We start from the raw sequence: 11976 nt of genomic DNA on the forward strand, positions 1-11976 counted from the left end.
ACTGAACCTTGTTGAGCTGATCTCAGTAGTTCAGGGGATCTCGTAGATATTGATTAGAGTTCGATTTATAGGCTTTCATTAACAACTACTAAAACAGTCGACTCTGTCTACTCGTCACATCAGGGGCATATATTCAATACAATATCATGCATAGAAGACGCGAGGAACTCCGAGGACTATTGAGCTGACTGAACATATATACGATGTGAAAATACAACCGAGTTCTTCACTACAATGACATTAATAAAGAATTACCCAATAATGAATGAATCTGCGACTTTCTGACCAGAATAACAATAAAGGGATCGAGGGAGGACTAGGTACATATCTTCCGAAAGGTCCGACACAAAAATGTATCTCTACAGGGTCGAATGCTCTTACGACTATCGCAAGAGACTGCGCCATGAATACAACATGTGATAGTTTTATATATACTCTCCGATTTTAATTTTTCCTTAATGCCTTCGCTTCGAATACGACCTCAATGTTTGATACTCTTCATGTGATAAATTTCTCTTGAATTTTATTAAAAGTCTCTAGCTCTGTCTAGCAGGGTCCAGCTCAACCTTGTTCTTCGTAATAGTGTCAATCTCTTCCATTATCTCTGGTGTCAGCTTATCAAGAATCTTCAGCGAAGCAACAGTATCATCCAACTGCTCAGGTCGGCTGGCACCGGTGATAACACTGGTAACATTAGGATTCTTAAGACACCATGCAATACCAAGTTGAGCCTGGCTGATGCCCAGCTTATCAGCAATGGGCTTCAACTGCCGAACCTTGTCGATCTCCTCCTTCCAGTCATCAGTGCCAATGCGGCCGCGCATGAAGTCTGCGAAGTTGTCCTTGCTAGCTTCAAAACGGGAGTCTTTGGGTGGCTTGCCGTCAACTATGTCGTTGTACTTTCCACTGAGAACGCCCATTTTCAGGGGGGAGAATGAGGTGATGCCTAGGCCAGTGCGCTCATATAGGCGTTGAAATTGGCCTTCAACTCTGTCTCTGACGAGGATGTTGTAAAAGGGTTGCTCGGCGATAGGTCCAATCATTCTTAGATCACGAGCAATTCCGACCTGTTGTTGTGAGAATCCAGGCAGATTGTATAAAAGTGATGGTGACTTACAGCTTCGGCAATCTCATCAGCGGACCACTCTGACGTACCCCAGTAGAAAGCCTGGTGACTTTGTCAGCGCTGCTACTATCAGGCTTGGCGAATGCTATGCAAACCTTTCCGTTGTCAATCAGGTAGTTGAAGGCTCGGACAGTCTCCTCCATAGGAGTCAGTCTATCTGGCCGGTGAGCGTAGACAATGTCGACATAGTCGAGCTGAAGACGCTCCAATGAGGCGTCCAGACCCTCGATAATGTGCTTTCTCGAAAGCCCATGGTTGTTGACGAGAACCTCTCCATTAACGGCGCCCCAGTTGATCTCTGAGAAGCATTAGCATAAAGCTTCGAATATTTGGCGCATTTGAGGACTCACTTGTGCTAATGACCAAATCGCTGCGCTTCCACCCAAAGTGCTTAATAGCCTTTCCCATGACAATCTCAGCTTGGCCAGCGGTATAGTTCTCGGCTGTGTCAAAGAAGTTGATTCCAAGGTCGTAAGCCTTCTTCATGCAAGCAAATGCCTCCTCATCTTGAGCGTAACCTCCATAGGTCATCCAGCTACCAAGACCAATCGCAGAGACATGTAAACCGGATCTACCGAGACGACGGTAGATCATCCCAGTGTTTCTAGGTTCAGCCCAAGCCATTTTAACGATTTATGAGACCTTGGTGATGGGAAATTTGCGCGAAGTGAATGTTTCTTTACAACTTGGTCAGTATAAAATGGTGGAAACGGCTCGTCGCCGAATTGGGGTTGTGTAGCCGGAGAATATTTCGGAGATTGATTCGGAGCGGGGATGACTGACAGGATTGTTGATTGTTCTAGGAATCAGTGCCGCCAACAATTGGGAGGGACTTGTTTGTTGAGTTACGTTGAGTAGAGTCAGCAAATTTGAGGTACTGAAAAGTTGACTCATACGGCGAATGTCATAGAGCTTCATCAAGTCAGATATTCCGACTGTCTTGCTGTCATACCTGGGCTTCTGCCTTCCCCATCTGTATGTCTTGCAGCGGGGAATTGCAGTAGCTTAACAAGGGTACAATGGCGCAATACGGGGTCCTCGTTGCACCATAAGCCAGCGATAGAAGAATCTTCCAACCTTAGAGTGGATTTAGGCCTAATTTTGCCTTAAGACCGTAATCTCATCGATCCTTTACCTAAACTTAGGTTGGTGTCTCAATTATCTGCTGGACCTCGTCCTGCTCAGCAACATCGCGGGGCATCGACTCCAGTAGCATGCGAGTAAGCGGCGACGGCGATCGAACCAAGTAGCCGAGGTCTAGAGGTGGCCAGCAAATTTGAGAAGCTTGGCCCTCCATGAATTGATACGTTGGCATCGTGAGGTTCGGTTGTGCTGTCAAAAGCTCGGCAGTATCTTGAAAAGTCGATGCTAGATTTGCTTCAAACGCCACTGAATCACCCTCCGGTTCCAGCATGCGCCCTGAATTGAAGATTGCGTCCATTCGTATTGTGAGAAGTGAAAGAAGAGTACGATTGCCTCCCCGACAGGACGAAAGTATGTCGCGTAGTTGATGGAGTATTGGGCCAGATTGATCGTTTTGTATTGAGTGATCGCTCGCGATTGCATCAATTACTGCCGTAGCAATCTCAAATGTTTTGAATTCCTGCCCCGATTGTAAGCTTGCATCATATTATACTCGATCGACAATGAGACTCACCAGTGTCGGTCCATGAGACTCAAGAGCAGCTTTTGGAAGTTCAGAAACGAGACTCAAGAAGTCTTTGGCAATATTAATGGGATTCATAGAGGGTATGACTATCCCAAATCGAAGAGCCGCTCGCCATAACACAGCACGCATCCACTGTCTTGTAACAAACATATCTGCTCGTTGAACCTCGTTAATGGGACCCCAGTCGTCATTATCAGCCGAGTCGAGTAGCTTTTGCTGCAGAAGTTCCAGACAATTCTGCGCGACAGCAGCCATATTGGGTATATCCGAGTCCGCATCAATGTTGCGAAGTATCTCAAAGATGTTAGATTGATCAAAGACCCAGAACAGATGGACCAGTTTCAGAAACGCTGGGAGGACTTCAGCACGGTCATCAGCCCCTCCGAACCAAGGAAAGAGAATGTTTGGCTTGAGAACTATGGGGAGCTTGTGCAATAGAGCAACACCTCTGAGCGACACACATTAGCAAAAGATCCATCTCAAATCAAGATGCCTACCTTTCAGTGACAAACAGTAGCCAGAGGATCCGTCGCGAAACATGTTGGTCGGCTTCTGATAGCGAAGGATATGTAGACTCACGATCAAGCCTCAATATTTGTGCCTGCGTGATAGCTTCACGCAAGTACACAAGCGACTTTGTGCCTCCAGGCAAAGCGTTCTCATGGTAAATATGCAAGAAGAAGGAAATCCTTAAAGCATCCAACAGGCCCAGCTTCTCACTCAGCCCACTTGTTTCCGCTTCCTCTACACTGGGTCGCCATGCAGTGTCCAGTTTCAGTTGAGCAATTGCAGCAAGAGCCACAGCATTAGCAAGGCATCTCGCTGCACCGCCTTCACTGGGATTCTGTCGAATTTTGTTCCTTAGATCGGTTGCATCGACGATGGGCCAGATGGGGTACAGTCTTTCAGAGTAAACCTCTAGAATGTCAAGTAAACAAGCTACTTCATCAACAGGTGACGGTGACTTCTTGGCAATAGCTTGATCTGGACTTGAGGTATCGCTCTTTGCTCCATCCCCTTGGCGTCTTCGCTCAATCTTATCCAGCGTTCTTGGTCTCAATCCTCGCGGCCCTCTCGTCCCCTGTGAACGATTGAAGGTACATTCTATGCCTGATGCCTCACACGCTGTACAGGGGGGCGTTTCTGAGCAGCGGATCTTTCGAATCTTGCATGAATCGCAGGCTCGTCTCGCGAGCTTCTGACGAGAACTCGGAGTGTTTTTCGGAGGTCGTGGAGGTGGGGTCATGGCTCAGAGGTAGAATTGCTAGATGGGAGTCAGAAGGATCACCATTGACCAGTGAAAAAGAACGAAAGTGCGGCAAATGAGAAGACTCTGCAGAAGTGAATTGTTTCTGTGCTACTTTTGGTGCAAATGACGTGCTGATCCGTTGTGATCTCGCCTTCCAGGACCCCTGTCTACCCCGGATTTTGATGCCCTTCTAAGCCTCGGTAGCTCCCCCGCCATTCTCCGACGAGATTGCCCCAGCATCTGTGTTCCCCTCTCCTCTTTTAGAGCTTAGACAGTCTGGCTCTTACAGCGGGCGTCAGTCCTGGCTCGTCGTTCCTGCCCTGTATCATGAACTAGCTTAAATGAACCACTTAGGTAATCAAATGTAACTAACAGGTAAGTTCGACCATCGGCTCCCTCTCAACAGGAGCAGGGACTTCGGGTACCAGTAGGAGCGAGGGAGCGGCGACTGTAGGCCAGACGGTTTCAACGTTTTCGTCCCATTGCTTCCAGGACGCATCTTCTTCAGATAAAGACAGCAATGGAGTAGCCATCTTTCTTCAGGTAAATTTGGTGTGAATGTCTAGCGCTTCAATATGTCAAAGACATGGGAACTCGTATGAAGGTTGGGATATCGAGGTTGGAAAAATGCCGTAGCGACCGGCCAATATCTTGATTTCGGTTTTGTGTGCGCTTCTTCTGCCTATGACACTAAATCATGCCCAAATAATTTCTCCTGTCGTGAGGACGGAGGGGGCTGCTGGGCAGGTTACCAGTGGAGAACTTGGGAGGAACGTTAATTCTCGGAAGGCGCGACTCGGACACTAAATAGAATCGGAAGATGATTATAACCACAACATAGGTAGTTCGAACTATGATCATTATCTAGTAGTGTACTCCAGACCATTTATGGGTTTTATAATATTTGTCAAATTTTAACTGAGTTTATTAATGCTCAATGGGAGATGTGTCTTCCTCGCATGGCAAGTGTGAGGCAATGGCAGGCAGAATATGGGAAGGATATATTGCTGAAAAGAGGTATAGAACTAGAAACTCTTCCTCAACGGAAGTAACTACCTACCTGACTAGCAGGTACCCATGAAACATCAAACTGCCAGCCTTGTCTTTATCGAGAAACTCAACAAACTCAACAAACTTCACACCTTCATGGACCTTCATCACCACAACACAGCAGTCTCTAGATATCATCATCCTCATCAGTAACCTTCTCCGCCAGCATAAATCTACTCTTTCCAGTCTTCTCGTCAACCTCATGCTCAATAGCAAGCTTCTGCAGGTGGCCAAGAATGTTCTCAAGCTTGGTGTCCTTCTTTTTGCGATCTTTCCTACCGAGATTATCCAACCAAGACAGCTTATTGAGAACGAAGTAAACGATAGCGATGACAACGGTCACACCGAAAGAGTAAAGCCAGACTATCACAACAGTCACGATGTCGACCCAGCCATTGCTGCTCTGCTTGAAGTTCGACTCAGGGTGGGAGATCTCGCCCCTACCGGACATCCAGCCAAAGAGGCAAAACAGGGTAGCTAGGACATCGACGCCGAGAATGGCGAACACGAGTTGCCATGATGGCCAGGTCTTTCCGCCTCGTGTGACAAAGATGAGCCAGTTCTCTGTGAGGGCGACTTCGAGGAAGAGGATCTCTTGAATGGAACCGAAGTTCTGAACGAAGCCCCCATTGGGTAGAAATAAAGCACCTCTCAATACCCAAGTGGCGAGAGCTAGAAGGATCCCAAGAATCACACTCATAACCCACTGTTACAATGTTAGTATTCGTCATCAACTGATAGGGCATTCCCTCAACACGACGCATCACCAGCCGAGGGTAATCGTCTTCTGAAATGCCGATCTGGAGTTATCAAAGCTAGGTATAAAAAACTTACAATCTTCGGTACTGTCATTGCGTTAGCTTTTGTCATCAACCCCAAAACCAAACAGCACTAGCCATTGAGGAGAATCACAACTTCCAAATTATGAAACCTACTTACATTGCCACTCTACAGGTCTTGGTTCCCAATGAGCATTATCGTAAGCAACTGCAACCGTTGCTAAATCCGCAAAAAGTGCAAGAAATACTATCAGGTCGACGCGAATGGTTTCGTTGATGATGACCATGGAAAGCGTCAAATAGATTTCCAGGTGGAGACAGAGCGCAATACGGTATTGAATATACGCTTTCATTCTTTGGAAGATTTGCCGAGCGGTTTTGATAGCCAAAACGATGGTGCTTAGGCCGGGAGCGAGGAAAACGATATCTGCTGCAGCTTGGGCAGCTTCTGAAGCACCCTCAACAGCAATACCACAATCCGCTTTCTTCAGGGAAGGAGCATCATTAACACCATCACCAGTCATTGCCGTGAGATGGCCTCTTTGCTGGAGCATTTCGACGACCGTGTACTTATGCTCTGGGAACACTTCCGCAAAGCCATCTGCTCGCTCGACGAAGTCGTGCTGTACACTTCCGGATAGACCACCATGGATGAGTCTCTCAGAGTTATATACTTTTGTTCCGAGGGACAGCATTTTGCAGGTTTCCTTTGCAATGGCTATGGCATCTCCCGTCAACATCTTGACAGGGACTCCAAGATGACCTGCCTCGATGATTGTCTGGGCTGTGTCCTCTCGAGGAGGATCAAACATGGATAGCAAACCCAAAATGACCCAGGGACCATCGTTCTTTTTGTAAGCGACACCAAGCGAACGGAATCCTCTTCGGGCAAAATCCTGGGCTTTTTCTTTGTAGATTCGGCTTTCATCCTCCGAGCCTGAAGCCAGTTTCAGTACCGCTTTAGGGGCTCCCTTGACACACCAGAACCTGTCATTCCCGAGGCGGCAAACCGCAGTGATGCGTTTAGAGACGGGGTCGAAAGGCGTGAACGACTCGGTCACCCATCCCTGCTTGAGAATCTCTCGCGCTTCGGGGTAACGCTTGAGAGTAAGGATGGTGACTTTGTCGATTGGGTCTAATGTTCTGAGATTGTGACTAGAAGCCAGAGCTGCGACTGCCATCATCCAATTAACATCCTGGCCTTCTGCCAGCCAAGGATCGCGAATCGATAGCTTGTTTGCAGTCAATGTGCCAGTCTTGTCAGAACAGAGAATGTCGACGCCAGCAAGAGATTCAATAGCGGTAAGCTTTTGAACAATGGCTTTTTGCTTGGCGAGATAGGCTGCTCCAACGGCGAGGGTCGTGGTTGTCACCACTGGAAGACCAACGGGAACACCTTTGGATCGACTGTTAGCCAATTTACTCTGTGATAATGGAGTTAGGGTTTATTTGGGACCTACCAATGATGAGGAGAACAAGAGCATAATGAAGAAGATTCTGCGATCCAGGCTCCGTCATTCCAATGTGGTGGAAGAATCCTCCGATCCAGGCTATGAGGATCCAGAACATAACGAGAACGAGAAGCGAGGTTCCAATGTTGTTCATGATAGCCTTGAAGTGGCCTTGATCCTTGGCTCCCTGCACAAGGTCTGCAGTGCGGCCGACGAAAGACTCTTTAGCAGTGGTTTGAACAAGGGCAAAGGCCTTGCCTCTTTTGCAGCCAGTAGTATAGTAGACCATATCGCCAAGATACTTCTCGACAGCAAGCGACTCGCCAGTAATAGCAGACTGATCAATGGCTGCGAGAGGACGGCTTCGATAGTCGTGTGGCTCCTGCTCATGACTGTGTTGATGGGCATCATGTTCTGTTGATGTGTCATGATCTTGTTCTTTGTCTGCACCATCAGCAAATTCATCTTCCTCGTCGCTACGGTCGAGTTTATCTTCGGCTCGGAGACGTTTGTACAATTCAAAGTCTTCGGGACGTGTATAGTCGCAAATAAGACGAGCATCTGCAGCGACGGTACCGCCTTCTTGAACAATGAGCTAGGACATTAATCAGCAAGTCTGATGGTTTCAAGAAGGAACCACTTACGATGTCTCCTGGAACGAGTTCTCGTGCCAAAATTTCTTGTTCGTTGCTGTCGCGTATGACTGTGCATCGCATTGCGATATCACCCTTGAGACTAGCAACAACATCTGCGGCCTGCTTCTCCTGGTAGAACCCGACGAAGGCGTTGAGCATAAGAATACCGACGATGACACCGAAGTCCACCCAATCCCCGAGACCGACTGCGAGAAGGGCCGCGACCTCCATAACTGCAATGCGATGATCAGTAAGTGAGCCCCTCAGAGGGACGGCAGAATGGCTTACCATAAAGAATTGGACCGGTAAAGAAACCAAGAAACTTGGCAAACATATTCTCCTTCTCAGAAACCAATTCGTTCCATCCTGTTACCTGCCTTCGTCTCTCAACTTCATCCGACGCAAGACCAGTCGTGAGATCCGTCTCAAGCCAAGCATCAGGAGTACCCTTCTTAGCAGGAGGCTCCTCCTGAGCATCGACACCACTGCCAAACTGCCACCAATGCTTCTTCTTGACCTTCCCATCACGATCATCAGTTGCGCGACGACGATCTTCGCGATAGTTGCTGATGTAGTGATCCAGGGCAGGATACTCGCCGAGACTATCGTCTACAATGCTGGCGGCTCTTCCGCCCCTAGAAGCGCGGGAGGCTCGCCGGCCAGCGTTGGATTCCAGGTCATCGTTGTTGTTCTTGCGACGACGGAATAGTTTAGACATTGATGATATCGTTCAAGCAGATTATGATGGTATAGAGGATAATTAGGGTCACAAGATCTACGTGTACACACTTGTCTTGAGAACAGGATGCAAACACACACTCCAACACTTTCTTTCCAGGCGCAACGAGCTGTTATTTATTGCTTTTCGCATTTTCTATGAGCGCATAGCTTACTGCCTTTTACGGATAGCTCTCATCTTTGTAGCGTTGCAACCCGTTCACTGCAACCTCGCGTTCGCGAACATGAATATTGACCGACTTCCTGTGACTCTTGAGCGTTATTTTCCAGAAGCTCCCGTGTGATCCGGAAGGCAGATCTGCATCGCTAGAGCCTAGAAGCAATTCTTAGAGGGTTGCGTGCCAGGATGATTCTGTCACCAATAACACAATTTCCGTGAAGATGTACAATAAACAATGAGGGATTAAGAATTGAGTTTCTGGGTATTTCATTAAAGCCGGGCGATGGGTGCATAACTATGACGACCTTCAGGTGCCGCATAGCCGTTGTCAATTCGTGATCTCGGTTCTGACGGATGTGATATTCGACAACTTGGATACATTATATAGTGTAGCCTCAACCCCGCGAAACTGTGAAAGGTACAATTAGCCGTTGTATATTTGGGGTCATGCGGAGAGATTTGTCGGCCAAAATGCCTGCCGAGTCGGCAACCCCCAGTGACCAATTCCTTGTTTTCGGAAATCGAGACTAGAGCTGAAGAGTAAGCTCTTGGGGTCTTCTAACAAACGGACTCAGCTAAAACTTCCTGGTAGACCCTGATTTCAGAGGTGGAAGCATTTCCATGGAGGTGCACTTCACCGACCAATGTCACATCATGTTACGGGGTTGGTTTGGTTGGTAAACATGGTGTCGAATTGGCAGAAAACAACGGACCCAGTAGCTTTTTGCCTATTGTAGCCATAAGTCGCGTGCTAGTTCAACAGACCCCGAATTCCAAGTCTTTCTTGCTCTCCTATGCCGTTCCATGTACATTATTATGAGTCGTCGACTGGAGGTGAAACGATCTGATCAGAACATCTCCCTTATCGAGTCATGGTACTGAGGCCGCCCGTATGCTTCATGTTGACATTGCTACAAGGATATCTGACTGTTCACTGAGCCTCCGATGTGCGATAGCATCACTCACATTTCCTTGATCTATTCTTCGGTCGTTTCAAGATCGAGCTGACCGACACGACTCTTGATACCATCCCAGCCATTGAGTCGAGAAGTTGGGTGCACACTGCGGAATTGGTTAGCCTCTTCAAATATCATATTATTGTCATATCATGACTTACTATTTGCACGGTTGAATTCTGCAACATCAATCCAAAGAGTGACACAACAAACTTTGATAGACCAAGTCCTCAGGCTCAATAATCTCGTATATGGCAGGGGCCTTGGGCCTTGATGTTGACACCAGCCTTGTGGGTGAATACACAGAATTCAGTGAAGGGTTGTTGAAAGGAACGTTGATATAGTGAAGAGAGTCAAGGCCAGCTTCTCTCAACAGCCTGGACGACAGTTGTCAATGGTCTTGAGTTGATGGAGCTTGTATTTGGAAAGGATGCGGTCTCTGCTGATGGTCATCATGCAGGAAATCTAGAGTTCGGGTCAGACATCATTCAGTTTGTAAGGAGAGTTTCCAACATACAAGATCTCTGAGAGGGCACATTCCCATTAGTCTCCAATACCAACGACAGATGTTAACTTCTGGGCAACATGTGAGTATTGAAGCCATTAATGCTGCCCCGTCGTCTGGAGTCCATGTAAGTATCCTAGGTATAACTCCCAGTCACTTCTCGTTCCACGAAGTGGAATACATGAGCACCGATCTCGATGGCACGAACGTGTTCTGTAAATGATTAGCAGACCATCCAAGGCATGACTTTTAGTAACATACCGCCACAGCATATACTGTGTCGTTGTGGAACTGGACCACACCAGCCAAACCTCACGCCATGCATGTTCGTGGTAGCGCATACGTGTACTTCAATATCAGTCTACAGCCTTGAAGGGTTCTCGCGAGGCCCTGAGAACCCAGCGGGTGAAACACTGAAGAACTCGCAACATCGCCCACGTAAACCTATCTGACGGCAAGTGTCGATAACACCAATTCGGGTGTTGCTACCAGCACGGGAGATGGAGAGCAAGTCGACAAAATCAGGACTTCGCCTTTGTTAACACAATGCCCGGCCAACATCAGCCGACTCCTTCAAAGCTTCGCCGAGCATCCCGTCAAGAGGCTTCTTGCGATGGCGCCTTAAGGTCACACTGATGATCGGCCACAGTCCACACCTTTACTTTCGCTTCGGAACCTCGCCATGGCTGTCGGCGGCATATGTCTAGGCTGGGACGAGAATGCTGATCAGCCACTGTATTGAAACAGTCGACTGGACGAGCAATGAATCGCACTCATCAGAGAGAGTTTGGTGATTCGGCTTGAGCAAGGGGAATTGCAGCTGAACCTCGGATAAAATGAGCATATCAAACTTGTTGTTCCAGTCCCCAAGAGGCACCATAAAGACACAATCGCCTGTGCTTGTTCGATAGTGAGCTTGCAGGCGTGAAGTTAGGCATGCGCTTGCTAAAAGAGTCGCTGGGTTCCCATAAGAGAGCCGTCCATGGTCACAACACAGTGGAAGTTCGCTTCGCATTAGATACTGAAGGTTGTAATAAAACAACAAGCTGGTATTGAACAGCAACAAAGCATTTGCTGGCCCAAGACATAATGACGCCATACTTTTGCAATGCTGGGCACTCACATATTCACTAGAAAATAGCTGGATAAACAAACGATTCAAGCTCAATAAACTGTATATAAATCATACTATCAGAATGTTAGCGGACAAATATTACCAAAGCCTAGGGGCCGAATCCATACTTTCACAATAACGCTCTACATATCCAACAGAACAAGTCCAAGAGAAAGAGCCGCGGGAGCGGCTTGGATATAGAGAATCTTCTTGTTGGCGGTGAGACCGCCATATGCACCCGCAACCAAGACACAGCCGTTGAAGAAGATCTGAAGCTGCTTCGAGAACTCAGGATTCGGGTGAAGAAGCGACCAAATCAGTCCAGCGGACAAGAAGCCGTTGTAGAGGCCCTGGTTGGCAGCCATTGTCTTGGTCTGCTCAGCGAATTCGGGTGTGAGTCTGAAAGCCTTTCTTCCACGAGGCTTCGTCCAAAGAAACATCTCCAGAACCAGGATGTAGCTGTGCAAAGCGCCGACGAGGCCGCTGGCAGTGAGTCCGATGACGCCCATTTTGACTATTTTTATTCAAGAATGATGTTTTTAAG

The 11976-nt window shown here is 47.7% G+C and overlaps 6 protein-coding genes across 7 annotated transcripts; all 6 read right to left on the bottom strand.

The window, feature by feature from the left end:
* Positions 1-536: 536 nt before the first annotated feature.
* On the bottom strand, positions 537-1750 carry FOXG_03478 (uncharacterized protein; the record flags this gene model as incomplete). The annotated part of the gene is made up of 4 exons (XM_018381224.1): positions 537-1067; positions 1118-1168; positions 1222-1424; positions 1477-1750. 4 exons carry the CDS (start codon positions 1748-1750, stop codon positions 537-539), a joined length of 1059 nt encoding a protein of 352 aa, XP_018237661.1.
* A 517-nt stretch (positions 1751-2267) lies between these two features.
* FOXG_03479 (uncharacterized protein) lies at positions 2268-4041 on the bottom strand (the record flags this gene model as incomplete). The annotated part of the gene is made up of 3 exons (XM_018381225.1): positions 2268-2729; positions 2784-3243; positions 3293-4041. 3 exons carry the CDS (start codon positions 4039-4041, stop codon positions 2268-2270), a joined length of 1671 nt encoding a protein of 556 aa, XP_018237662.1.
* A 270-nt stretch (positions 4042-4311) lies between these two features.
* On the bottom strand, positions 4312-4705 carry FOXG_18563 (uncharacterized protein; the record flags this gene model as incomplete). Its single annotated transcript, XM_018398689.1, has 2 exons — positions 4418-4705; positions 4312-4364 (listed from the first exon to the last, which is right to left on the bottom strand). Exons 1-2 carry the CDS (start codon positions 4575-4577, stop codon positions 4312-4314), a joined length of 213 nt encoding a protein of 70 aa, XP_018237663.1. The 5' UTR covers positions 4578-4705.
* A 319-nt stretch (positions 4706-5024) lies between these two features.
* Positions 5025-8790, bottom strand: FOXG_03480 (H+-transporting ATPase). 2 transcript variants are annotated; one of them, XM_018381226.1, is made up of 6 exons: positions 8248-8790; positions 7969-8192; positions 7334-7919; positions 6034-7269; positions 5929-5939; positions 5025-5800 (listed from the first exon to the last, which is right to left on the bottom strand). In XM_018381226.1, the coding sequence occupies exons 1-6, from the start codon at positions 8675-8677 to the stop codon at positions 5222-5224; spliced, it is 3066 nt and encodes a 1021-aa protein (XP_018237664.1). In that variant the 5' UTR covers positions 8678-8790; the 3' UTR covers positions 5025-5221. The 2 variants fall into 2 exon arrangements, with proteins under 2 accessions (XP_018237664.1, XP_018237665.1); XM_018381227.1 differs by having other exon boundaries at positions 7334-7906; positions 8248-8764.
* A 2231-nt stretch (positions 8791-11021) lies between these two features.
* On the bottom strand, positions 11022-11417 carry FOXG_18564 (uncharacterized protein; the record flags this gene model as incomplete). The annotated part of the gene is made up of 1 exon (XM_018398690.1): positions 11022-11417. One exon carries the CDS (start codon positions 11415-11417, stop codon positions 11022-11024), a length of 396 nt encoding a protein of 131 aa, XP_018237666.1.
* A 158-nt stretch (positions 11418-11575) lies between these two features.
* On the bottom strand, positions 11576-11941 carry FOXG_03481 (membrane protein; the record flags this gene model as incomplete). Its single annotated transcript, XM_018381228.1, has 1 exon — positions 11576-11941. One exon carries the CDS (start codon positions 11939-11941, stop codon positions 11576-11578), a length of 366 nt encoding a protein of 121 aa, XP_018237667.1.
* Between the last annotated feature and the right edge of the window lie 35 nt (positions 11942-11976).

The sequence above is a fragment of the Fusarium oxysporum genome, chromosome 8 (genome assembly GCF_000149955.1).
Source record: "Fusarium oxysporum f. sp. lycopersici 4287 chromosome 8, whole genome shotgun sequence".
Taxonomy (NCBI): Eukaryota; Fungi; Ascomycota; class Sordariomycetes; order Hypocreales; family Nectriaceae; genus Fusarium; species Fusarium oxysporum.